This window comes from Archocentrus centrarchus, chromosome 24 (genome assembly GCF_007364275.1).
Source record: "Archocentrus centrarchus isolate MPI-CPG fArcCen1 chromosome 24, fArcCen1, whole genome shotgun sequence".
NCBI lineage: Eukaryota > Metazoa > Chordata > Actinopteri > Cichliformes > Cichlidae > Archocentrus > Archocentrus centrarchus.
The window spans coordinates 17782750-17810540 of NC_044369.1; the positions used below are offsets into that span (position 1 = coordinate 17782750).

The 27791-nt window shown below is 39.6% G+C and overlaps 1 protein-coding gene across 1 annotated transcript; it reads right to left on the bottom strand.

The window, feature by feature from the left end:
• Positions 1–327: 327 nt before the first annotated feature.
• On the bottom strand, positions 328–27791 carry LOC115774463 (eyes absent homolog 4-like). Its single transcript, XM_030721766.1, is given in 17 exon segments — positions 328–1215; positions 4800–4900; positions 7478–7599; positions 7783–7897; positions 8490–8650; positions 9003–9061; positions 9486–9575; positions 13255–13338; positions 14538–14674; positions 15923–16097; positions 18915–18997; positions 19144–19287; positions 20801–20943; positions 21094–21160; positions 22374–22451; positions 27669–27710; positions 27713–27791. Coding segments are annotated over 17 exon segments (1755 nt in total). The 5' UTR covers positions 27786–27791; the 3' UTR covers positions 328–1134.

Sequence of the window (27791 nt, forward strand, 5' to 3'; positions counted from 1 at the left end):
AAGCTATATATATATTAGTACTAGAATATTGCTTTTGTTTACATCAGCAGTAATTAGAATGGCCATGTGGTGCTTTTTTACAGCTCATTTTAAACTAAAACTATGAAAATAACCTCCAGAACAGCTTTAGGTGTGCAGTATAAGGTTCAGTGGGAATGTATCCAGGTACAGTACTACAATAGGGATGTTAAACTCTGGCTTTAGGCTCAACATACTTGCTAAAGGATTAATCTCACTTTTTATTATAGCCCTTTCATTCTGTGACGCAAGTAGGCTGCGTTAAGGATCTTGTTTCTTTTATGAAAGAAGATGCATAGGTCATGTGGATAGGTTTTCTCCTTTATATCTACATACATAGACATTTCTGAATAAAGAAAAGACATTCAAACACATTAAGGCACAACACATCATGACGCACATCTTCAAGCCCCACCCACCAGAAAGAAACCAAAATACAAAAGCCAGAAGAAAGACAAGATCCTCAAAATTTCCATTCCTCGACCAAGAAAAAAAAAAAAAACCCTACCACTGTCATGTAAATTTACTGTAAATAATTTACACAAATTTCTAACACAGACTGCATTCTTGTGTTGTGATTATTATACCACCAAGAACAAAACCCTTACAAAAAAAAGCCATTATCCCAGTATACATGATGTGGTCTGTACAGCGAAGCCTTCAAATTAATGCATAGGTGTTGGATATTTCCTCCCAGGTGACGCCACAAGTCCTCATTTCAACCTGGGTGCTCTGACCACAAACTAGATCTCAAGGAAAAACATCCTCCCAGTCCAAGGAAGGTCTTAAGCCTTGACAGTTTTAGCCTGCTACAGCTGCAAGAATAGCAGGCTGGATTTTCAGAGGCCTGTCCCCAGCATCAGGACCAGGAGGGCTGAGCAAGTGTGTGTCGGGTAGCTTGTCCCAATCCCACTTTCCTCTTCTTTACCTCCTTTAACCTCTTTGTTTCTTAAGACCGTTATGAGTTTGTAAATCCAGACATTCAAAAAACAAGACAGGAAATGAAAATGAAACACTTGCAGTGTTGTGTGTTCTTAAATAGTTATACAAAAGAAAGGGGCTGCCTGGCTGACTGTGTCCATGTGACAATGCAGTGAGTCCATACTGCTATAATAGTTACAGGTACTCAAACTCCAGTGCTTGATGTAATGCCAGCAGGTCAGAGTGACTTGATATCCTCCAGAAAGGCATGTTGTGCTGTGGAGTGGACACACACCATTAAAATCAGATGTACTGTTATCACTGTTGCACACCACCACCGCCTTAAACGCATGCAAGCTACACTATCGTAGCTTGTAGCTGCACTGCAAACAAAAATCCATGCAATTCTAAGGCTTTAGGACAGGAAGGTGGCATTTTGGGAATTATGCTTATCCTCTTCTGTTCAGAGGGATACATTAGATGACACAGTTTATGTCTCTCATATCTCTCCTCTTAGTTTAGCTACAGCCAGCGGATTACAAGCTTAGCTTAGCATAAAAATCAAGACTGGAAAAACAGCTAGCCTGGCACCAAAAAAGTATAAAAATCCACAAAGAGCAATTCTAAATATCCTTAATTCACTTGTAATATATGTGTACTAGTAATAACATGTACAAAGATAAAAAAAATAATAACGTGCAAGGGATTAAAAGACTTGTGCTGACTCAAGCTAGCCTTTACAGTGAATGCCCAGCGTGAACACTCATTTAATCCATACAAAATCCTTCCAGTTGTTTTTAGATTTTGGGTTCTGGTCAAATTACACCAACAAGATATAAGTGTAAATTGGTGAACTTTAAAGATGCTGATAAATGTTCTGTATTATTTTGCATTAAAACCACTTCCCCAGTGTTTCCAGTTTTTATGCTAAGCTAATTCAATTTTTGCTGACTGTAGCCTTAAGTTAAGAAAAGAATCCCAAAAAGAAATAACAATAGTGCCAAAGTTGTATGTGGGAAGTTTCTAGACCCCATTCTACATTTTGTTATGCTTCAGACTCATCTTGAAATGGATTCAGTTAGTTTTTCTGAACGCAATCTGCACATAATACTCCATATAAAAAAAGAAGAAAAACTCCTGTGCTGATTTATTCAAATTAAAGAATGAAATATTGTATTTACGTACAACCCAGTTCCACAAAGGTTCAATACCATGTAAAATATAAAGAAAAACTGAAAGCAATGATTTTCAAGTCTCATGCACCCATATTTTATTCATAATAGAACATAGAAAACACATTAAACTGAGAAAATGCCCCATTTTAAGGAAATATTAGTTCATTTTGAATTTGATGGCAGCAACACAGCTCAAAAAAGTTAGGATGAGGGCAACAAAAGGCTGGGAAAGTAAGTGGTACTAAAAAGAAACAGCTGGAAGAACATTTTACAACTAATTAAGTTAATTGGCAACAGGTCAGTAGCATGATTGGGTATAAAAAGAGCATCTTAGAGAGGCAGAGTTAGGCAGAGGTTTACCTATCTGCAAAAAATTGCATCTAAAAATTGTGGAATAATTTCAGAATAATGTTCCTCAGTGCAAAACTGTAAAAACTTTGAATATCTCACCATCTACCATACATAATATCATTAAAAGATTCTGAAAATTTGGAGAAATCTCAATGTCAGTACTGCATGCATGCGGTCTTCAGGCCCTCAGGTGGGACTGCATTAAAAACAGGCACGATTCTCTCATGGGCTCAGGAACACTTCCAGAAATCACTGTCTGTGAGCACAGTTCACTGAGCTATCCACAAATGCAGGTTAAAGCTCTATTATGCAAAGAAGAAGCCATGTGAACATGATCCAGAAATGGATCATCTTCTCTTCTCTTCTCTGGGTCAAAGTTCATTTAAAATGAACTAAGGCAAAGTAGAAAACTGTTCTGTGGTGAGACAAATCCAAATTTGGAAAACATGGATGGCGCATCCACCATACTAAAGAGCGCTCAGTTCAAAAGCCTCCATCTCTGATGGTATAGGAGGGAATCAGTGCCTATGGAACTGACGGCCAACTTTTTTGAGTCATGCTGCTGCCATCAAATTCAAAATGAATGGTACAATTTTTCAGTTTAAGCATTTGATACTGTCTCTGTGTTCTATTGTGAATAAAATATGCGTTTATGAAATTTGCATTCTATTTTTAATTAAATTTTACACAGCAGCCCAACTATTTGGAACTGTGTTTGTAATCAAACTATTGGGGCATTACAGGGGGGAGGTCTGGGGGCAGACCCTAGACACACTGCAGAGATTATATCTTTGAGCTGGCTTTGGAACATTGTGCAGGGAGAGGGAGGTCTGGGCTTCATTGCTTAGTCTCCTGCCCCCATGACCTGGACCCAGATAAGTGACAGAAGATGGATGGATGGAAATCAAACCCTTTGTTATGACAGTTGTGGTACTTCCTACTTTTGTCAAATGTCCTCCTTTTGTTCCAGCCAAACTGAGTAACTGGGACAGAGGCCATGTAACTAAGAACCCAGTAGTCACTATGAATAAAATCCTTTGTGTGGATGGGAGAAACATTCATTAAGACAGTAATCTAATCTGATCTAAAATGAAGACAGTGGAATGGAAGAAACCAGGCACTGAGCATCACCTCATCAATCGCAATCCTACAGTCAAAGATGGTGGCAGCATCGTGCTCTGTCAGTATTTTTCTGACAGGTACTGGGAGACTAGTCAGGATAGAGGGAATGATGGATGCAGAACATATAGAGAAATCATTGAGTGAAAACCTTTGTCAGAGTGCTCAGGTTTATATTTCAGCAGGAAAAAAAAAGACCCACTGTGATGCCAAGAAAGAACAGGAATGGCTTTGGGAAAACTACTGGACTGACCCTGCCAGAGTCCAGACCTGAGCACCTCTGGAGAGACCTGAAACTATCTGACTGAGCTGGCTGAGGTTTAACAATTTTGCCAAGAAGAATTGGAGAATCCATAAAATAAAAGGTTGAAGATTCATTTCCAAGAAGGTTTTTTGCTGCTGCCAATGGAGCTTTAACCTAAGTGAAGGGCATTCATGTGAATGGGATATTACAGGTTTTTATTTTTAAGAACTTCACAAAACACTTCAAAAGCTTATTTGGTAGGTTCTTGTGGAGTATTTGTGTGTAGATGCATTTTGGGGGGGGGGGGGGGGGGGGGTGCATTTTAAGATGAGTTGAAACATGCTACAGTTAAGAGCTATCCAAATCCACCAGATTTAATGCTTAGCCAGAAAGTAAATAAGATTATATCCCAAAATGCAAAGCCACTTTTTAACAACCCCGGCACCCAGCACGATGAATGAAACACAAAGCTGGAGAAAAGAAGATTAAGAAAATATCCTGGTGGAGTAAACTTATAGTACTTCACTACTTATCTGTTTTTTGTTATATAACTGTCCTTTACTCTCACATAACTACAGCATCAGTTGAAAACAGGAGACACATCACGGCATAACCAGCAGGATTATTTGCTCTAAACAAAATGAGGCCATTCACAGCCCAGTCAGCGTGTATGTTTACGGAGCCATTCATTAAACAATTTCAAATGACATGTCAATTTAATAATTAAGCCACTACTGACACAAATTTGGAATAGTCCATCAGCAGCCGAGCCTCATTCTTAAATTTTTATTCTGACGGTTGCAAAAGTCTCCTGTCACTCCATAAAAACAAAAAAACAAAGCAAGTAGACCAGAAAAAGTAAAGGACCAACACAAAACTGCTGCAGCAAAGAAAGGCAGGCTTCGTCCAATCAGAGCTCACACTGTGCTGAGTAGGCGAGGGGGGTCACGGTGAGGTTGCGGGTCCATTACCTTTTTGGCCGCCTGCTCCTCTTCCACACCGTCCCCAATTACAACATACACTACTTTCCTGCCAAACCTTTGCATTATGCGTTCAAAGCAACTCTCTTTTCCTGCAAAAAACAAATAAACAAGGGGGAGGAAGGAGGGTCACATGGTCAGAGGGGTCAAAGTTCAGGAGTCATTTGTTTACCTGGCTGGCGGCATGCTCTTCATCCTTTCCATCGCCAATCACAACATATGTTATGTTTGTGCCAAAGCGGGAGACTATACGCTCAAAACAGCTCTCTTTTCCTGGAGACAAACAAATGGCTTTCACAGGTTTTTCCTTTGTTTAGATGGAAATAAAACACAGGAAGAGGTAGAGCTGTGCGTACTGGGGTGATGTGAACACACACACGTGTACATAAAAGATAATTTCCCATAAAAGAAAACTGCTCAAATTATTCCCCACATGGTGCATCCTTAGAAGTGGTTATGATAAATATAATCAATCTAGTTGCCCTAACAAGAAAAGCATAAATGCCTGTGCATGCTGCTAGACTCACACTGCATGTCAACTTTTAGACATTTTAATGAACAAATACTGATTACGATATTTAGTTATTTAATAGTTCCATTTAAACATAATGTACCCTGGAGTCTATGGGTCATAGAATCTGACCTTAAACACTCGCTTTCATACATATCATCTTTTTTAATCAAGGCATATCTTATGGTGACACACACACGCACACACAAACACACACAAATCCTTTCTTTCTTCCTTCTTTCCTTTCTTTCTTCCTTTCTTTGTCTTTCTACCCACACCCAAGTCTGAGTTGTTTTGCTTCCTCTCTTCAAACTGATGTATGGCTGAATGTCAGTTAGCATTGGCCATGGTTGCAGTACACTGCTGTATCCAGCTGAGGTTAGAGTCCATTCAGAATGTGGGCGTGCAGCCTCAGCAACATTAGTGTTGAGGCCAGATCGAGAACACGAGATGAGTTCAGATCACTGAGAACTGGAAGAATATTATAAGTCTGGGGATAAGTGAGTCATATTAAAGACACTCTACACACTCTACACAGGTGATTGCACCTAATGTGGCTACTGAAGCATCTGCTGGGTGGAGCTGTGTTTTGGATTATATGAGGTCATCAACCACAAAAAGGTCCTCTTCTCTTTCAATCAAAATTACTAGCATGGGGAGTATAAGAAAATGAAAAAACAAAACTGAAATGAAAGTTTTGTTTTTTCCCCGCTACTCTGCAAAAATCTTGAGCCATTCCACATTTCTTTATATATTCCTTCCAAGGAGCCAAACTTTCTTTTCATTTATTTCATTTTCAGTCCAGTCCTTGTACCTGACCATTTTCAGAGGAATGTTTTTATATTGTATGGTAAAGACCCTACAACAATAGAGGGAAAACCCCAACAATCAGAAGACTCCCTATTAACAAGCACTTGGTGACAGTGGGAAGGAAAAACTCCCAGTAGAACCAGGAACAGGGAGGGGCAGTCATCTGGGAGGGAGGGGAGAGAGACAAGACAGAAGGTGTGATGTGGAAGAGAGCCAGAGATTAATAATTAATATATAATTAATAATAGCAAAGTGATGTATAAAGAGGTGAGTGAAGAAGAAATTATAAAAAAATGCCAGATAAAACACAGTTTGACAGACATAAAATTGTATTTTTACACTTTCAAGGTGATTCCCAAAGAGATGTGTCAAATTTTTTGGCTAATATCTCAGAATGGTGTGCAGTGTGTCCTTAAAATAAATGTGAGGAAACTGGACAGGTGGAGGAAAAAAGTAGACGTTACAAAAGGACTGGACTGAAAATCAGTGGAAACAGCTTTCATTAAGTGATGAATCCATATTTGACATTTCTGGTTGAAATGGTCACAAATATGTACAGAGCAGGTCAGGAGAGAGGAACAACAGTGTCTACAGCCATCTGTAAAACACAGTGGAGGCTCTGTCATGGTTTGGAGCTGCATTTAAGCCAGCGGTGTTGGAGATCTTGTCAAAACTGATGTATGCATGCAGACAAGTACCATCAGATTTTGATCCACCATGCAACACCATCAGGAAAGCTTCTGATTGGCCGTGACTTAATTTTCAGCCTAACACATTACTAATGTGTAAAACCATACCTGGATAGAAAAACACACAATGTAACACTATCAGTCATAGGTTGACCTCCCCAGAGCCCAGACCTCAACATTATTGAAGCAGTATTGGATCATATTGACAGAACAGAACAAAATGCAGAAACATCCAAAGAAGAGCTTTGAATGTCCTTCAAGAAGCCTGGAAAACTGTTCCTGAAGATTGCTTAAGGAAAGCTGCCTGAGAGAGTTCAGGCTGTGCTGAAGAATAAAAAAAATTGTTAGAATTACACAAACTCTGTTTTTGCCTTTTATACTATATTTCTCTATATATGTTTCTATGTATGTGTTTCAATAAATTGTTGCACCTTTCTCCCATTTTCCTAGCTAGATCCATGAGGGGTGGCTCAAGCCTTTTGCACAGTACTGTATCTAATGAAATCCTTTTAAAATCATATATCCATTCAGTTACTATTTGATGACTTCCATTTCACAATAATGAAATAATTCATTAATTTTATTTTTATTTTATTTCATTTGATTAACATTTTGGAATGTATGCATGAGTTTGGATATGCGTGTTCATGTGTGCTTACCTATTTTTGTTGCACTGTAAATGTTCTCAATAGGAAAAACAGATCCCAGACTATATAAGAGAACTTTGGCCAGCGCTGGTATGAGCTGTGTTGTAGTCACCAACACATTTACACAGTTACTCCTGAGGGACAAAGAGAAAGAATGAACTATATTATGCACAGTGGAGGTGGGTCAGTAAATGGATAAACAAATCAATGAGTGGCTCTTTAATTAGTGTCCACTGGTGCTAAACATGGCTCAGTTCCAACGCTCTAAAGCACTCTACCATCTCTGTAAAGCACAGGGATAAAATGGAAAGTGGTACCTGGAGCTGATGATGGACAGGGACTTGAGTGCGTGGGTGAGCCAGGAGTCAGTCAGAGCTTCCACTTCAGCTCTGAGCTGCAGCCAGGCGTCTCTCTTAGCAGGACCCAGCAAACCTAAAACACAGCACCAATTTCTTTAATTCATAATCAGTCTACAAGGGTCAGTTCCATGAGGATGTTCTGATCCGGTTCCTGATGGAAATATCTTAAATTAATATTAGCTCTAATATTCTTTTTAAAATCTAGCACACATAAATGTTTGAGCAAAAAAACACAAAATCTTATTTTATTTTGGCATAAAAATAAGCTGCCACTGGCTCCAGCCTACCCACAAATGTAAGGGGGATAAGAGGTTAAGAAAGGTAATGAACCCACAGTAATAATTTAAAAATCATAATTTACAAAGTGTACTTTTTTTTTTTTGCTGTATTTGTATATATGCTCATTATTAATTTGGTTTGTTTTTAATATTCCTATAAGAAATAAAAATAAAAAGATTTCTCAGCTATAACCTGTTCTTTAGTGCGGCTCTATTTTAACACATTGAATATTTGGGCAATACAGAAAAAATAAAATTTTTTTTAAGTACATTTTTTTCCCCCAGAAAGGCCATGAATATAATTTTAAAACTTTTCAATTCCTGCAGAATTTAACTAAAATAAAACTCACTTTCAACTCTGTTCTGACTCTATTCTGATTGGCTTACCCCCCACATTGTTTTTGTACGTGCTATACAACTCTTTGACTCGTCGGTAGCGGAAGGCCAGTTTCCTCATCCAGTCGACCCCGCCGCGGACACCCGTAGCCAGGCACAGGTTTGCGCTGGTTGCAGCTGCATGGAAGCCATCAGTTGCAAAACTGTAAGTACTGTCAATAATAATAATATGTTTTATTTGAAAATCTGCTCTGGTAGAAAAAAAACAAGATGGTTATTAACATTTTTCAGAATCTTAAACATAACAGCATACATTTATATGAAAAAATGCAAATTATTATTTTTTTTTTTTTTAAATTCAGGCAGTAAAGCAAAATGTATACTTTTAAAATGCATGATTTCAATCATCAAGTTAATATTTAAAAATAAATATTAGCTACAACATAAAGTCCAGATACCAATAACACAAGCTAAACAAATGCTGTAAATGGCCTATAGAGCTCACTGAATGGATACTATGGCTTAACACATTTAAAAAAATATTGTGAAATTTAAAATAATCACCTTAAGTCCTGGCCGTTGTCGTCTGACGACACGTCATCAATATGTACCTGATCACATTCCTGTATACAGATACACATACAAATGAAAATTATAACAAGTACAATGTGCTAAAGTTAGACTGCAGACATGATGTGGCAGTTACAGTTTGTTAACTCACTTTTCACCACAAGAGGGCAGTAGTTGTATTTAAGTAATGGTTTGGAGCTTAGGTTTCCTCCCACAAGCCAAAGTCACAACGTTAGGTAACCGGTTGCTGTAAATTGGCTCTAGATATAAATGCCAGCATGAATTTTGTCAACGGTGTAGCCTGCCTTTTGCTCAGTGCCCACTGGTATACACTCCAGCCTCTTCACCATGACCCACCACATGATTAAAATGGGTATATATAATGGATGCATCAATGGAACAATGACATCCTTAACATTATGCTTTGTGCAAAATCTGAATAGAGGGCAAAAACATCTGCCCCTAAAAGTGACTCACCTCCAGGTCATTAAAAAATAAGTGTGTGTCAGCCAAGTTGAAGATCATCTCTTCCATCCTCAGACCCAGTGTTACCGCCATGGGAGGGTCCTAATAGAAGAAGATAACATCATCATGACATCAATATGACAACAAATTTCCAAAGTTACTGCTTCCTCCCACCTCAAAAACCATTTTAGACTTCACACCCCCACCCCCATTTGTATACTTGGTACGTTCCACTCATCACAGCAGAGGCTGACAGACAGGTTGCACTTGTTCTGTCCCATCAACATTCCTTATGCTTTTTTTGGGGGGGGGCAAGATTGTGTCTATTCGTGTGTGTATTGCAAAGCATAGGTACCCGCAAAGGGAGATGCTTGGAGTGTATGTGGTATGTGAATGGTGTGTGTGTGTGTGTGTGTGTGTGTGTTTTGGGGAACGCAGCCCGCTCTGCCAGCCTGGCGCTCAGCTGCAAAAACCATCATCTGTGATAGGTCAGCGAGGGTCGACAGCTTGCTGCACGATTCGCTGACGCTGTCAGACGACCAGAATAGAAAGAAACTAACAGGAAGGAGAGTGAAAGTGAGCGGGCGAGGAGCACAGACATGGACAGGGAGAGAAACTGACAGAATTCATGAGTGTCAGTGCAAAAAGAAGCGCATCTCACCATAACTACATATGTTCTCGGCATTTGTTATCTCTGGCACAGAATGAAAAACAGAGATTGAAAGAGCATCTGTTAAAATCTCCACACTGACTCAGCACTGGCTATGCTCTACGCATAAACAAAAGTCAGTAGCTCTTATTGCTAAACAAATACTATATTATTACTGCACAAATGAGAATGATTTGTTATACATTATTAGTGTATTATTGTAAAAAAAAAAAAATTCATATTTTCAAAACACTTCACTTGTTCAGACAGTGAGCAAAATTAACTGCTTGCAACCAACCCTGATATGTGCTGCAGCTGTTCCAGGGGATGAGGTAAGTTGCAAATGAGTTCTTGCTAAGAGATGTAAGTGTAATTTATTTTTCAAAAATGGCTAGTCTAGTCCAAACAGTCTCGGAGTAAGTGAGAGGAATGCAAAAACTTGCAACCGTCCAAAGTGTCCCATGATGTAAGATTTTGACTGCATTTCTTTCCCCCTCCTTTAATGCCATCACAGAGACACGGAGGTAATGATTATGCTGGATATCTACATTAGGCTCCATAAAAGCTGAGGTGGCTTTTTTTCTTCTTGTTGTTTTGGTCAACTTCAATCCATCACAGAAAACTGTAACTATACGCTCCTTATTAAACAATTCCATGCTCCACCTTCGCTGGTATCACGTAAGCTACAGAAACTCTTCATGATGATGTGAACAGTATACTTTGGCTATAGTAAGAAGCAGAAAGTGAGATTTGTTTGCCTCTGTGCGATAAAGATGTCTATGCGTGAATTCACGAAAGGCAAAACAGCAGCTGTATCCTCAATGCTGCATGAGAGGGGCACTTAGGTCTTGTGGTTTCTATGTTAATAGTGCAAACACTATTTTGGGTGAGGTGTGAACAGACACAGCTGCTGCTATATTTCTCAAGGACAGCAGCAGAAAACGAGGTGAAAAAATGCTCTAGCAAATATTTTCAGACAAATATTAAGAGGCATATCCTTTTTTTTCATGCAGATGATTTGCCAGTTGTCATGAGTCATGCGGGTAATCCAGCATGGCATGCTGCGAGAGGGTAAACAGAATCTAATTTGAGTCATTGAAAACATCTAATTCACAATTTGTTTGCGAGTCAAGACAAATGCAAAAACTCCCACTTCTCTCTCACAAGCTTCTTTTGTGATTTTCCCATTGAATTCGGTGCTTCTCTACAGTAAATACAACACAAATCGAGCTGAATTACCCACAAGACCTCATGTGTTCCCTTCCTCATACACGCACTGATTTACAGCTCACCAGGGCCTGTCTTATGCCCATTAAATCCCAACTACCAAACATTAAAGTCCACAAATGCAGAACAACTAGGAAGCACAAGCCCACAAACCGTATTTGTAAAACGCCTAGGCTCCTATGGCTCAGCGCAAGTCTGGCTCCAAACTGAGAGCCCGCTGTGCCAGCTTTTGTTCAACTGCCAAACTGCAATATCAAAATGGATTTGTGAGGCAAAGCCCGTACAGGCGGGCTGGTGGCTACACCAGTGCCCACAGGAAACGACATCACCCAATAAAAATCTGTAGCCTTGGCTACGTTGGACGACCACAGATCGGTGCCAAGAACTATTAAAATAAAAGGGAACTATAAACAGTGTTGCTGTTATGAGAGAAGGAGAGACCACCAAATAAGTTCACATTGAAAATTGAAATAAAGCCCAATTAAGAAGTGATCATGTTAAATGATCATTTAACTAATTAAAGCATTGGCAATTATTAACAGCTACATTTAAAGAGTTATTTTTATACTGCATGTGATTATGATCTCAAATTGACCGTAACATTCCTGAAGTGGTTGATATCATATTACTAATCTACTGAGAGAAATTAAACTTATTCAGTTTGTGTGCTCAAACACCACCTCTGGTTTCATAGATGGTGTTGGGGGAGTATTGGTATACCTAAAAATCAGCTTCAGAATATTAATTTTCAAAGCTAAAATTCAACCTAATGTTTAATGTTATTTTCCCCCTGTAATTATAAAGAAGAGGTGGACATGCTTTCAGAATGTGGCCATGTACCACCACAGCAACCTCCACACTTTCCTCCACCACAGGGCATGGTAACCTCAAAAGGTTTATTGTGGTGACCCATCATGGGTAAGTATCCATTTGATTAACTGATCATCAGCAAGTATGAGCACCTCTGTAAAAGCAGAAATTTTGGCAGTTTGGTGGTCTGGAACATTCAGGTTTGTGTTAGCACAGTGCCCCAAACTCCCCAGTAAATTCACCTTGAGGTTGGACAGTGAAACGTTCAGGGAAATTGCAACAAAACCAAGAGCTACATCTCAGACTCCACAGGCCTCAGTTAGCAGATTAAATGTTCATGACAGTACAATTAGAAAAAGACTGAACAAGTATGGCTTGTTTGGAAGGGTTGCCATAAGAAATCCTCCTCTAAGAACATGGCAGCACAGTTTAGGTTTGCAAAGTTGCATCTGAACAAACCACAAGACTTCTGGAGCAATGTCCTTTGGACAGATGAGACCACAGTGGAGATGTTTGGCCATAATGCACAGCGCCATGTTTGAAGAAAGCCAAACACAGCATTTCAGCACAAACACCTCATACCAACTGTCAGCCACAGTGGTTGAGGGGGTGATGATTTGGGTTTATTTTGCAGCCACAGGACCTGGGCATCTTGCAGTCACTGAGCTGACCACAAACTCCGCTGTGTACCAAAGTATTCTAGAGTCAAATGTGAGACCATCTGCCCGACAGCTAAAACTTGGCCCAAACTGAGTCATGCAACAGGACAATGATTCCAAGCATAGCAGTAAATCTACAACAGAATGGCTGAAAAAGAAAAGAATCAAGGTGCTGCTGATCCAGTCAATGTCCAGACCTCAACCCGACTGAAATGCTGTAGACAGAAAACAATGCAAGTTATTGCTGCTAAAAGTAGCTGTACAGCCTATCCAATCATGGGGTGCACTTAGTTTTTTCACAAGACTGCATTGCATAGTTGAGGTGCAGCTTAACAGACTGTTGCTGGCTGCTGCTGTCGGTGTCAGGACACACACACCACACCTCTAATAATGTGTAACCTTAGGCGTCGTCATTTAAGTAGAAACACTGTCTTACCTTGCCATATTTTTGTGCATAGGAGCCTGTGAGCAGAGAATGGAAGACAATGATCGTCTCATCCAGATCCCACACAAAAACCCTCTGCAGACAAAAAAAAAAGAGAGAGAAAATGCAAAAATATTATTCTAATTTTGCAAATCTCAGGTCAATGGCCTTCATTTACTAACAGAGCATATTCACAAATCCGCACGTAAATTGTGCGTACAAACCTTTCACACACAATTTAGTGATTTATCAATAATTTCATACCTGAATTTGTTTATACTTTATGAACAAATTTAGATGTGCCTCTGATCAGTGATTGAATTAAAGCCTGGTTGTCTTAGGACATTTAAACTATTATTATTATTATTATTATTATTATTATTATTATTATTATTATTATTATTATTATTATTATGCTCAGAATTACAGGGAAATAAAAATGTCAAAAAATGTAAATGCATGTAAAGAAAAATACTAAATGGAAAGGTATAGGCTTTTATTTGAAATTTTTTAAATTCATTATCCTTATCTTTCAATAAAAATGACATCACTTATTGTTGGCTGTCATCACTTACAGTCAAATATTTTGGATTTGGGTTAGGGTTAGGGTTAAATTGATTCTAAATTCTATATTTATGTACAGCACTTTGGTCAACTGTTGTTGTGTTAAATGTGCTACATAAACAAACTTGACTTTCTCACAAGTTGTGTAGAATCTGGATTTTTTTTAATGTATTTTTTTTTATTGCTGTGAGTTTCTCTTCTTTGGCTGACAGATCATGTTCTCCTTGTTGACCACCTGTTTTCCTCTTTTTCCTGTAGTCTGCTGATATTTTTCATATCAGAGTGTGCCTCTTCTGGCTTCCTCTTTGAACACAATTGTTTCAGTTTCTTCAGTAGGACTTTCTCCTGCTTTCGTGCCTTACAGGACCAGGCTTCTCTCTTACAACACTGTCACCACTTTTTCTGCCCCACATGATGGTAAATGCTTCCTTATATAGAGAAATGGGGGTGGTGCAGTATGCAGATGGTATGTAGATTGTATAAGACAAGTGTGCACGTTTCATTAATCAGACAGTAATTTAGCATACACACATGCTAGTAAATAAGGGCCAATATGTGCATGCATGCCTGTATTGACAATGGCATCTCCATCAGCTTCTCACTTGTATTTTGAGACTGCAGTGAACGGAGTGGATAAAGATCAAAGCAAATACCATACGTCCATTGAGATTTGAATGGAATATTCATTCAGTAATCCCAGTGCTCTCCGTGTATGTTTTTTGGTCCCTTACCTCCAGGTCACTATCGGGAGGAGGGGAGGGGTTGTTTTTGCGGCCCCTGCCCCGAGACTTAGACCCCCCACTCCGGCAGGCTCTGTCATCCAGCTCTTTGATGGGTGTGGAAGGGCTCTGCACTGTATCAAAGTCCCCTAAGAGTGTATATAAACACACACACAGGGCTTTTGAATCATTTAAAATTTACATGTGATCAAATATCTGTCTTAAACTGCACAAGCAATCACAAACTATAGTAATGATGTGGTTTGAGGTGATCCCACAGGTGCTCTGGAGTTGTATCCACTGCAGGAGAAGCAATAATTCAGACACTGTACAGTAATAAGCCATGTTGTCAGGTTTAATAATTCAAGGTAATTGGCATGACGGATCAACTTAAAGGCTACCAAGAAACCTAAACAAAAGTACCACTGGTATTCTGACTGATTCATGACGACATGCACATGCAAAGATTTAGCAGAGAAGTGGGAAGATGGAAGTGTGCAATAAATTAGTCAGGTTAGGTAATGTGATGCTTCTTGCTGAGATAGTGTACATACAATTTTCTACATGAGAATATTCACAAAGACGCACGCACGCACGTGCACGTGTACACACACACACACACAAAAAAACCTCCTAACGCCACATGCTTCCACTGCTGCGCTGTAACTAGAACCAGACTCTGAGCTTCGGCTCGCATATTATTATGTCTCAATCAGGGAGAAAAAGGGAGAAAAAGAGAGAGTGAGAGAGGGGGGTGGATAAAGACACACACACACACACACACACACACACACACACACACAAAAGCTGGTGACAAAAAAATAAAAATAAATACAGATACTGAGTGAAACTCCTGGAGAAAGAGCAAATGAGAAAAAGTGAGAAAGCCAGTGGAAGAAAAAGAGCTAGTGACAGGAAGAATGATAAGCATCTTTAATCAGGCTTCCTGAATTACAGCCAAAATAAACCAAATAATAATATGGAAAAAATGAAAAGTTGAATATGAATCCATATTTCTGCACACAAGTGTGCAGATTAAGTCATTCTTCCTTCCCGTTTTCTTCTCTGACGTGCCCACCAAAGTGCAATATTTAACGTGACTTGTCTCTAATCAAAGTCTCAGAGGCTAATGTAAACACATGTCGATTCTCCAATTAGTGAGTGCAATGCCAGGTAACTATGGCTACAGTCTAAAGTTACTTCCTGTGCTTCATCATAGTAAAAAGAGGGCTTTGAACTCAGTTATTTAAAACTGTGGAAACAAGATTATGAAACCGCAATCAGGAGTGGTGAAAAAAATCTTTGACATTTGTTTGCATATTTATGAAGTTAGAGTTGGGGTGTGGTGTTGGTAATTCAACTGCTTCATTCTAAACTCTGTCCTTGTTAACACAAACCTGGGTGAAGTTCAGCAGCCTGTCCGGTCATGGCGGGGGTAGGATCTTGCAGCTGGTAGGCTGCTGTGGAGCCTGTGCCATCCACATTGTTGGAGGTCATATAGGTCCCGTAAGGGGAGGTGGAATAATACTGAGGATACTGGTTTTGGCCAAATGTCGTATATGAGGGGTAGTCCTGCAGAAAATAAGAATTATGAGCACACAAAGACATACCACACAAAGAAAAAGAAACAGCGAAATTGAGACGTTGAAAGGACCAGACTGACTTCTGAGGACAGATTTTACAAGTGTTCCCTCTCATGTCTCTAATCTTTTATCCCTGCCTTTCTGTCTTTTATATCTCTGAAACAACTAAAGCCTTGTGCTGCTGCTTTTTACTGACCCAGTGTAGATGGACACTTTTATGAGTCAACTCTCTAAACCTGTCACTACATCTATCTCCAGAAGTCCTTAAAAAAAGGAGCACACAACATGAAGGCACAGTTAGTGTGTGGTCATACATAAGCGCACACAATCACATTGTGTAGGCACAAGCTTTTATTAGTCTATTGTCTAACTTTGCCTACATTCTATCCATCCATCCATCTTCCTTCACTGCTTCAGAGATTATTACCTTGACTTGTATTCATTTCCCAGAGACTTACCCCTACCATGACTTTGACTTGCTTAATGCTTACCCAACAATGAACTTAAACCTAACCTTAAACCAACTAAAATGTTGCAAATCATGCAACTGAGACTTGCTTCTTTGTCCCCAAATAGGAGGCAGGTCCCCACAGTGTGACTGTTTAAAAAGATTTATATCCCCACAACATGAGTAATACAAGTACACAGACACACACACACACACGCACACACTATATTCCCTCTTAATCCACCCACATGGGCCAAACCTTGACTTTCTTCCTGTAAACAGCCACATCTATCATAGTGAGACATTAAAATCCCCCTTTAAGCATTTTTACTACCACAATATAATTCATCATATGGACATAGAGAAATACTCAGACCATAACACTCTTTCACAAAGACTAATTGTCTGTTTCTCTCCCAGAATTTTCCCTGTTGCAAGGTTGCATTGTAATCAGATTTTATTTCTTAAAGCTACCATGAAGGAGGGGAAACTGCGTGGGAGCATGACTGGAAAACCACTTCTGGTCTCAAATCCTAATGCAACTGATAAAAATTCCTGATTTTTTTTTTCTTTTTTTTGAGCCAGTATTATAAGGAAAATTACATTTAGTTGATATCAAAGAGCAAACATGTTAGCTTTGTTTGATCTGTTCTGTTTGATAGACAAACCTGTATGAACACATGCATGCAGTATGTACAGCTGTGGTCAGAAGGTTATATCCACTCATCATGGGCATGAAGGTCATGGTAATTTGGGGCTTTTGATGATTTGAACTGTTCTTTCTCCAGGGTGGAATGATTGTACAGCATACAACTTTAATGACTTTACAAAACAACAATTGGGTGCACAAGTTTGAATTTATTATGGATTTTCTCTAATCCACACAGTCAAAATTATACATACAGGCTCAAATATATACATATACTCACTTAAACCTTTTAATAAATGGTGTTTAAAGTTTTACCATGTCATAAATTGACAAGTCCAAGCCTGTTAACTCCTTGTTACTGATGATGATGATTGACTACAAGTGGTAGTTTTCTCTTGTATTTGTCTGACAGCACTCATTGGACTGACCAACACTCAGAGCAATGGGAAAATCCAAGGAACTCAGTGAAAAGCTAAAAATGAGAATTGTAGATTCACACAAGTTGGGAAGGACTGCCATTTCTAAACAACTGTAGATTCCGAGATCATCAGATCAAACAATCGTATGTAAGTGCAAGGTATTTGGATATGTCACCACTTTGCCAAGATCTGGAAGAAAACCCAAACTATCACCCTCACATGAGAGGAAATTGGTTACAACCCAGGAACCATTGAGGCTCAAGCCTGCCATGAACTGGAAACTCCTGGAACACCAGTGTCACTGTCGAGTTTCACATCACTGTGGACTAAGAGGGTGCTGACAAAAAAGAAGCTCCAAAGATGACCTTCAAGCCAGACTGAATTTTGCAGCTGTCCACATGGACAAGCCAAATGCCTTCTGGAGAAATGTTTTATGGTCAGATGAGATACAGACATATTACAGAGATACAGAGATATTTGGCCACAATGACAGAAGGTATGTTTAGAGGAGTAAAGGTGAGACTTTCAAACCTAGGAACGCTGTACAAACTGCCAAGCATGGTGGTGGTAGTGTCATGTTCTGGGGCTGTTTTGCCACCAGTGGTACTGGTACATCGCACAAAGTGCATGGAATAATGGAGTAGGAGGACTACCCCCAAATTCTTCAACTTCACCTCAATTCAACAGCTAGACAGTTGAAACTGGGACACAGTTAGGTGTTCCAACAGGACAATGATCCCAAACACATATGAAAACTTGTCTTTGAAATGGATAAAGCAGGATTGAAGGAGTAAGCTTCTGGAAAGGCCTTTCCAAAACCCGGACCTCAACCAATATTGAAAATTTGTAGACTACGCTTAAAAGCCAGGTCCATGTCCGGAAACCAACCAATTTAAATGAACTCTGCCACTTCTGCCAAGAATAGTGGTCAAATATCCAGCTAGAAATATGCCAGAAGGTTGCTGATGGCTACCAAAAGTGTCTGGGCAACCTGCAACTTGCTAAGAGACATTTAATCAAATATTAGTGGGGTGAATGTATATATTTGAGCCTGTATGTCCACTTTTGACCCTGTGTGGATTAGAGAAAATCCAAAATAAATTCAAACTGGTGTCCCCAATTCTTGTTTTGTAAAGTCATTAAAGTTATATGCTGTACAATCATTACACCCTGGAAAAAGAACAATTCAAAGAAATTATTTTTAAAAAATTAATAAAAATTACCATGACATTCATGCCCATGATAAACGTGTCAACTTCTGACCACAACTATAAGCAAACACACTTGTACCTGCTGTGTGGCAGTGTAGTTGGCGGGGTTGGACACTGAGTTGTTAGTGGTGTAGAGGCCTGAGGAAGGAGTGAAACTGGAACCTGTTGGACACATTCAAAAAGTAATACCTTTTTCAGCAAGAACTTAAATACTGAAAATATTTTCTTTAAAATCAGAAGAATGTGTTATGTTCTCTGGGCTGAGATGGTGAGTTAAAGTTGTTACATAGGCTGCATTACAAACTGACCTGGCATTGGATAGGGTGAGTACGCAGTCTGTCCAGGCTGAGGTGTAGTAAAGCCGGTGCTGTAGCTGAGGCCTGTCTGCAGAGGAGATTGACTCTGGGCTAAGCCGCTTTCTGTTTTTATGCCGGGAAGCATCACACCGAGGTCTGTGGCAATAGAAAAAATAATTATATTAAATGATTCAGCTTTAATTCAAGAGGTTTAAAAAAAAAGTATTCCATTAACTGTTCAGAAATTACAGCCACATTTATACATAGTCCTCATTTTCAGAGGCTCAAAATTAACCGAGCATAATTTTAATATAAAGATTGTTTTTAATACTTGGATGAAAATCCTTTGCTGTCACTGACTGCCTGAAGTTGCTGCTTGTTTGTGGGTCTCTCTGCCTTCAGATTTGTCTTCAGTAACTGAAAAGCATGGTCTGATGGGTTGCGATCAGCTGACTAACTTGGCCATTAAAGAATATCCCATCAGAGAGAGCCTCTATTTCTTTGCCTTCAGAAACTCTTGGGTTGCTTTTGCTCCTTTGGACCCTTAATGTTTGTGCTGTGAAGCACTGTCCGGTCAGTTTTGCAACATTTGGCTGAACCTGAGCAGAGAGTAAAGGCCTGTGCACTTCACAATTCATCCTGCTACTTCTATCAGCAGTCACATCATCAATAAACACTAGTGACCCGGTTCCACTGGCAGCCATGTACATTAATCTTGGTTACATGCGTCCAAAGATTTTTTCAGAACTGTGCATGTTTTCTGGCAAAGTCTAATCTTGCTTTGCTGTTCTTGAGTGTAACCAGTGGTCTGTACTTTGTTGTAAACCCTCTGTATTTTCATTCATGAAGGTGTCTCTTCATTGTAGACAATGGCAAATTTATCTGGGATTTTTAAGCCTAATGACGGCCTCCCCCATTTACATCAACATCTCACTGGACTTCATATTGAGAGTACCAATGAACAGCTACCAAATATGAGCTCAACACTTGGAATCAACTCCAGCTTGCTTAATTTGTCATTGAATAACAAGTGAATAGGCCTCACCTGGACATGAAACGGCTCATCAGTCAACTGCCCAATTAGTCTTGAGCCTCTGAAAAATGGGGGTACTGTGCATAACAATGTCTCTAGTTCCTAAACAGTTAATGTAATACTTTAGTTAAACCCCTTCATTAAAGCTGAAAGCCTGCTCTTCAGTCACATCTTGATTGTTTGTTTTAACCACCAAAGTGGTGTACAGAGGAAGAGTTACAAAAGATTGTTTCACTGCCCAAATACTTACAGATCTAACTGTAAGAGTTCACCTTGAATTCAGTTTATTCAAATCTTTGGCTATGCCACTTAGCAATGATTGAATGGGGAAAATATTTATTTTCTCTCCAAATGTAATACAGCATAATGAGTTTACTTATAGTATTTAAAAAGGCATCCAAATCACTCACCTAGCCCAATCACATCAACTGAATGGCATGAGAAGACCTAGTTTGAGTTTGAATGTCTTCTACCCTAAAATAATACCCTAACAGTTAGATTCACTCTTTATATACATTTTTTTTCCTTTACATCTGTAGTTCAGTTTTTTTCTATAGTCACTTTTTATAAATACATGTAATATTAAAAAAGTCCCTATATAAAGTGGGTGTAGCTTCAGTGTGTGATGGTTCACACCATAGGTAGACAATCCATAGGCTTGGCCTGTCTGAGAATAAGCAGTATAGACGGTTGATTGCTGCATGCTGCTGAACTGAGGTTGGCCGGTGTACGTCGGCATGGAAGGGGCTGCCGGCGTGGAGAGGATGTGGGGGTAGGGCCTGTAAGAGGAAAGAGACACACTAGGATGAGGTGAAGTAGGTATTTTGCATTTAGGAGTTATTTTGATGGGTAAAATTGGACTCTAGCTAACTGTACAGAAGAGGGTATGCTAACAAAGACGCCTGTTCTGTTTAAAATCTCAGACTTACTTGGACGGGTAGAGGGGAGGAGAGTACTGGTGGGCTGAACGAGGGCTGTATCCACTGCTGGTGATTACTAAAAACAGCAAGATAATCAAAAACAACAAGGCAAAAACATGTTACGGATGATGCCAACTCAAATCTTCTGTTTTCGTGCACATTTAACAAAATTCTTCCTGAACAGCACAATTCGGGGCCTCCAGCTTATTTGAGCCGAGATGCCGTTCCAGTAAACATAATTTGAAGCATTTTGAATGGAGAGGAGCCAAATTCTTCCTTTAGAGATCACTGCAGTCCATGAAACCCTTACAGTGGGCCTCATAGTAAAACACAATGTGTGTTTGTGGTCATTGAGATGTCAGAGCTCAGTACTGAAAAACACCCTGCTGTGTCTAAACCCCTCTTTCTGTTTTGTGGAATGGCTGTGTGTGTGTGTGTGTGTGTGTGTGTGTGTGTGTGTGTGTGTGTGTGTGTGTGTGTGTGTGTGTGTGTGTGTGTTTTGGAGTGTGAAAGAGAATGGGGACGTGTGTGAGTCTAAAAAAAATAAAAAGGCAAGTGTAAAATGTCTTTGCCTCTCTCTCATCCCTCTGCCAGCCTTTGATGATGATGCAATCCAAGGACAGGCAATATTTCACTGGATTAAAGTTTTCAGCAGGTCTACCAGTGAGCACAAATGGATGATGGCGTTGTCTGAAAAAAACAGAGCAAGCCAAGCAGAGGCCAAAAGGCATTTAAATTTCTGTCTATCTGATATCAGACTGAATCGTCAACTCATTATGCTGTTTCCATCGTCAGTCTTCCATCGACTCCACTTGTGAGGGGATTTGAATTTTTTAAGCCATTTTTAAACAGGCCGGTGTATTCGCCTGAATCATATAATGTATATTAAAGATGGAACTCTGAAAAGTTAACACCATGCGATCATCTAGTCACCACCCTTTAAGTTTCCTTGGTTTCTCTGTCAGATCCACCCCCTTCACTAAGTGAACAGCACTAGTGTTAGTTGATCAGCTAGGTAGTGATCAACTTTACTCTGGCAAGGAAAAACAAACTATAATCCATGCAAAATACAATCCTCCTCCTGCTTTTGTCACGAGTCATTCTTGACTCCCCCAGTGAGGCTTGGCAGATTCTTAGTCCTCCTATGCTGTTCACTAGACTGACCTTTTTTGACTGAGAAGTTTCATGTCTCGATGCCCCGTGTATGAAACAACTCAGACTGACAAGCCTGGACTTTGGCGATATCTGTGAAACATGTACATTTCTGTCCAAAGATGTGTGCGCTTTACCTGAGCCTGCGTATGTGTCCAGCGCTGTGTCGCCTGTCGTAGTAACTGTATCGCTGTTGTTCAAAGGCTCTGTTTTCACTTAGAGGAAAAGGAAAGGGTCAGCATTAGGGTAAAGCAGTAAAGACTTTCCACAACACACACAAAACACACACACACAAAGAAAACCTTATTACATAAGAGCATAAAACTACCATGCAATTACAGCATGTCAACTTAATGCTGCGTGCAGGGTTCCCATTGCAATTGCTATTAAATTTCATAGCTTTTAAATGACTATCTATTACCCCTATGACCTTGAGGTTTTATTCTTTCATTGTTTTCTGATGTTATTTTTAAGATCAGGATGAGAAGGAAAATCACAAAGTGTAAGTAATACATTCAAAAATTAATTCATGCAAAGTGAGCTTTAGTAAATATTTGAGATTTTTTGACTTCCCCTGCAAATTCATCAAATTCATCTCTTCTCAGAGGGTCTTTGGTAGGAACCCTGTAAATGTATATTTAAAAGAAATAAAAAAGAAACTCCACACACTGTAATAAACTGGGATGCAGGAACACAATGGGATTCATAAAGCAGAGAGAAAATTCACAGCAAACCAAAATCAGTCAGAGCAACTCTGGCAAAAACCAACCAAATGAAAAACAACAAGTAAACAACCGTGGCTAGCTAAAACTAAAGAAAGACATCCCTTGTGCATTTAACGTATTACTGTAAAGTTTTCAGTCTGGTATTCACACACATGCACCTCTGTACCATATTCCTTGGAGCCTGTGGCAGGGGACGGGCTGCTGCAGCCCAACAGCCAATCAGCCGTGTTAAGAACAGTCATGCTTTCACCTATAGGGGTGCAAGGTGGGAAGGTGGTGAGGATGTGGCCCACTGAAAACCAGATGCAGGTCAAAGGTATGCGAGATCACATGGTACTGATCTTTTCATAGACATCTGCATTTGATATTTTTGTATATTCCTGAAAAAATAGTTATATTATGGGAACATTTTGGAACTTCTGTTTTTTTTTCCGGACTCTCTTGGGTCAATAGCAAAGCTTAGAAATAAAACATCAGTGAATACATATATATAACTCATAACCTGCTGAATTTTTGAATAGATTAAACCAAACTTTAGAGGTGCTGGTGGATGTATTTTGTTACCTTCGGACAAAGCCAGGCGAAAAAGTGGTTTTGGGGCTTAAGCTGCTGTCAGGCAACTTTTTGTGTCAATTAACTGAAGCCACCTTTTTGGTCAAAGTCACTACACTCTACTGGAGAAAAAAAGAAAAAAAAAAAACAAGGAAATTTTAATTTTACCTACACAACCTGTCGCTGCCTCAATCAGATATTTTGTTTGCGTTCCTGTTATTTTAATATGTTGATTCTAAATTTGACTGTTAAAGAGTCACACAGCAACCCATCTCTTCAGAGGGAAAAGAAAGAAGAGAAGAAGTGGGTGCAGCAGCCATCCCAAATTAATTTAAAGCTACAGACACTGAAATAGACCAAACTAGAGGTATACAGACATAGTGCAGTGAACGATCTGTGTGGTATTTGGGGCTGAAACTATAAATATACTTTAAGGAAACGTTAAGGGAAAAAGGTTATCCAAACCTACTTGGCCCTGTATGAAAAAGTAATTGCCCCTTAACCTGATAACTGGTTGTACCACCCTTGGCAACAAGAACTGCAATCAAGCGCTGGAATAACTGGCAATGAATCTTTCACTTCACTGTGGAGGAATTTTGGCTCACTCTTCTTTGCAGAATTGTTTTAATTCAGCCACACTGGAGGGTTATTAAGCATGGACGGCCTGTTTAAGGTCATGCCAAACCATCTCAAATGGATTTAAGTCCGGACTTTGACTAGGCCACTCAAAAAAAAAAGAAACTTTCATTTTGTTTTTCTGAGCCATTCAGAGGTGGACTTGTTAGTCTGTTTGAGATCACTGTCCTGGTGCATGACCAGGACAGTCATGTCCTGGTCACTTGAGCTGAAGCTCAAGCTCACTTGAGCTCAAGGGCAGAGCTCAAGTGAGCTCTGCCCTGGAGCTCACTTGAGCTTCAGGGCAGAGAGCAGAGTTCATGGTTCAGGGCAGAAAGCAGAATTCATGGTTCAGGGCAGAGAGCAGAATTCATGGTTCCATCAGTTAAAGCAAGTCGTCCTGAAGCAGCAAAGCAGCCCCAGACCATCATACTACCCCCACCATGTTTGACTGTAGGTCTGATGCTCTTTTTATAAAATGCTGTTAGTTTTATGCCAGATGTAGTGGGATGCAAATCATCCAAAAAATTCAACTTTTGTCTCATCAGTCCACAGAATATTTTCCTCAAAGTCATCAAAATGTAATCTGGCAAATGTGAGATGAGCTTTGTGTTCTTTTTGGTCAGCAGTGGTTTTCTCCTTGGAATTCTCACATGGATGCTAGTTTTGCTTTCTTAACCGAGGCAAGTGAGGCCTGCAGTTCTTTAGATGTTGTTCTGGGCTTTTTTGTTACCTCCTGGATGATTCATGTTGGTAGGCTGCACACTCTAGGGAAGCTTCACCACTGTTCCAAGTTTTCTACATTAGTGGATAATATCTGCGTGGTTCACTGGAGTCCCACGATCTTTAGATCGTGGGACTCCAGTGAACCACGCAGATATTATCCACTAATGTAGATAATGGATAATATCTGCGTGGTGCACTGGAGTCCCACGATCTTTAGATCGTGGGATGAAGTGTTGAGAAATTTTAGCCTGCTTCACTTTGTCAGAGAGGTTCCATTTAAGTGATTTCTTTATTCAACAGTGCCTGGCAGTAATCAGGCCTTGGTGTGGCTCGTGAAATTGAATTCAGCTTTCCAAAAAGTGTGGTTAATCACAGTTAACTCATAATTTAACAAAGGGGGCAATTACTTTTTCACACAGGGCAAGGTAGGTTTGGATGGCTTTTTTCCCCCTCTTAATAAATGAAACTGCATTTTGTATTTTTTGATGACCTGAAACATAACTATGACAAATATGCAAAACAAACAAACAAACAAACCAAAAATCATTAGACTTTTTATCATCAAACATGGTGTTTTTTCAGGGTTTTCTTTTGTAAACACCAATCACTAGCAAGCATCTGAAAACTCAATTGAGTTCAGGACAACTTCATTAATACCCTAAGGGAGCAATACAGCCCACTGGACAAGCTGTAATGAAGAAAAATGGATTGCTATGGAGATGGCCTCTGGGTCTGAGCGTTCACTGATGTCAGGTGAGGGGAATGTTGAGTTTGTAGATTGTTTTGGCTGTCTGTGAAGCCCAAGCTCTGTCTGCTTAAATCATTAACTGTGAGCTCATCAAAAATGATTTAATGTGCTCTAATACGGTCTCAATGTGCTGTTAGTCCACACCGAGCACGGCTATTTCTGTGACTGTGAGCATGTTAACACATCAAAATGACTAAAATACAGCATCTCACTTTTTCCATTACATTATTATTATTAGAAGTGGTTCCACCGCCTGGTAAATCAGCAATAGATCAAAGGATGGCCCTCAACAAAAGCACCCTGTCCAGTGCTATATCATCAAACTGTCCTGACAGAAATGCTTCCAGAGGACAGAGCATGAGAAAGTGGGAGGATCAAGGGTGAGAGAAGAAAAAAGATTAACAGAAGGAAGGAGAAATTCATACGGGCACAGAGTAAAGAAAAAGAGAAGAGCGAGCTCACTGGTGTTGACATATAAGAGACCAGTGATGCTTTAATGCTCTTGTAGAGGAAATAGTTTCCAGTGGGATTTTGAGCTTGCTCTCCAACACACACATACAGACACTTTGCCAGGCCGTTAGCGGAGGAGAGCAGAAGTGCTTCGCCGTGTGTTTACACACATTCTCCAGTGGTTTACTCAAGAACTCATGCCAGCGTGGAAGTGTGTATGCATGCATTCGCATGTGCGTGTGTCCTTCCATCTCTATAAATTCCTCCAAAAGTATTTATCTCTGCATGCTGAAAGGCTTTCTGACTGATGATTTTGCAATAAATTTCAGAGCATTACATTTTACTCATCAAATGCTTTTGCCTAAGTGACTTTCAACGTGTGCATTCAGAGTTAAGATCATATAAAACACAAAGGGCAATGAGTATCTTGAGTGGAGGTGCTTGGACTTTCAGCTAAATGTTACAAAATGTAAGAAAAAAAAAAGTAGAAATCAATAAATATATAATTGCTGCATCAGTGACTCTCCTCTTCAGGCTTCAAAGAAATAATTCACACTTTAACTTTAACACACAGTGGATGTAGCATTTTAAGTGATAGTACATATGGGCACATTTGTTTCCTTGCTAAAAATGAGAAAGGATTAAATTCATTCTTAGAGGGTTAGATTAGCTTAGCCTGTAAACACAACCGATTTGGCAGACCACCACCTTTTTAAGCTTAAAGTATTAAATCTTGTTTGTTAAGTTCATAACAGAAACATCCAGTTTTTTTTTTTGTTTTTTTTTTAATGTAGTATATTTGCCACAGTTGGCCAGCCAGGGTTTTTGTTTTAAAACTCTTTCAGTCCTTGTGCCAAGCTAACCTAATTTCTGCTTCAGCATGACAGCGTCAGATTCAATTTAGAAGTTGAGGGGCCAGAAAAAAAAATAAAAATAAAAAAGCGTGACTAAAATATCTATATCTGGAAAAGCCTTTTAGAACAGGATGAAACTGGTCTGCCACAAAGCCACTACCACTGCCTTTCATGTCACTGTTTCTAGTTTAAGATGATCTCTTCACAAAAGGGGGAAGTGACAAAAGAAGACATGAAAAAGCAACAACAACAACAACAAAACAACTATGTTTCATGTTCTTTAATTGTACAGAAACACAATGGGCAGTCAGCAACGCAAACCTTTGCTGCAGCAGCACATGAGATGGTCCTTTTTCATAGAAGATTGTGAACAAAGAAAAATTCATGTAATTTAACAACAATCTTTACCTTTAAAAATGAAAGTAAAATTTCAACTTTAAAATGTTTTATTTAACCTAATGTCTCGGAGTGGAAGGGAGTCTTTGATGAAACCACAGTGATCAACTACTTTAAAGTAATGTGGGATGGGGGAGAAGAGTGGGGCGCCAAAGGCACATGAGGCCGCTTTCTATAGGAACTCTTTTTCTAGGCATATAATTAAATAAGCGCATTTTCCCTCATAGTGACCTTCTTCCTCGGGGAATGTGCACAGCTTTTATTAAACAGTTGAACAGCACACTTCTTTGAGTTTAGGATTGATGACTGAATACAGAATACAAGAGCCCCAAATCACAAAGCACCAAACATGTCCTGTCTTCTCACCTCCTGTTCCATTGGTGGTGATAGAGGGGCTGCCAAGGTTGTTTTGTCCAGCTTGGAGCCTGTTGAATCTCCACCTCCCACACGGTTATGAGGACTGGCTAGGTCCTGCATTTCCATAGACCT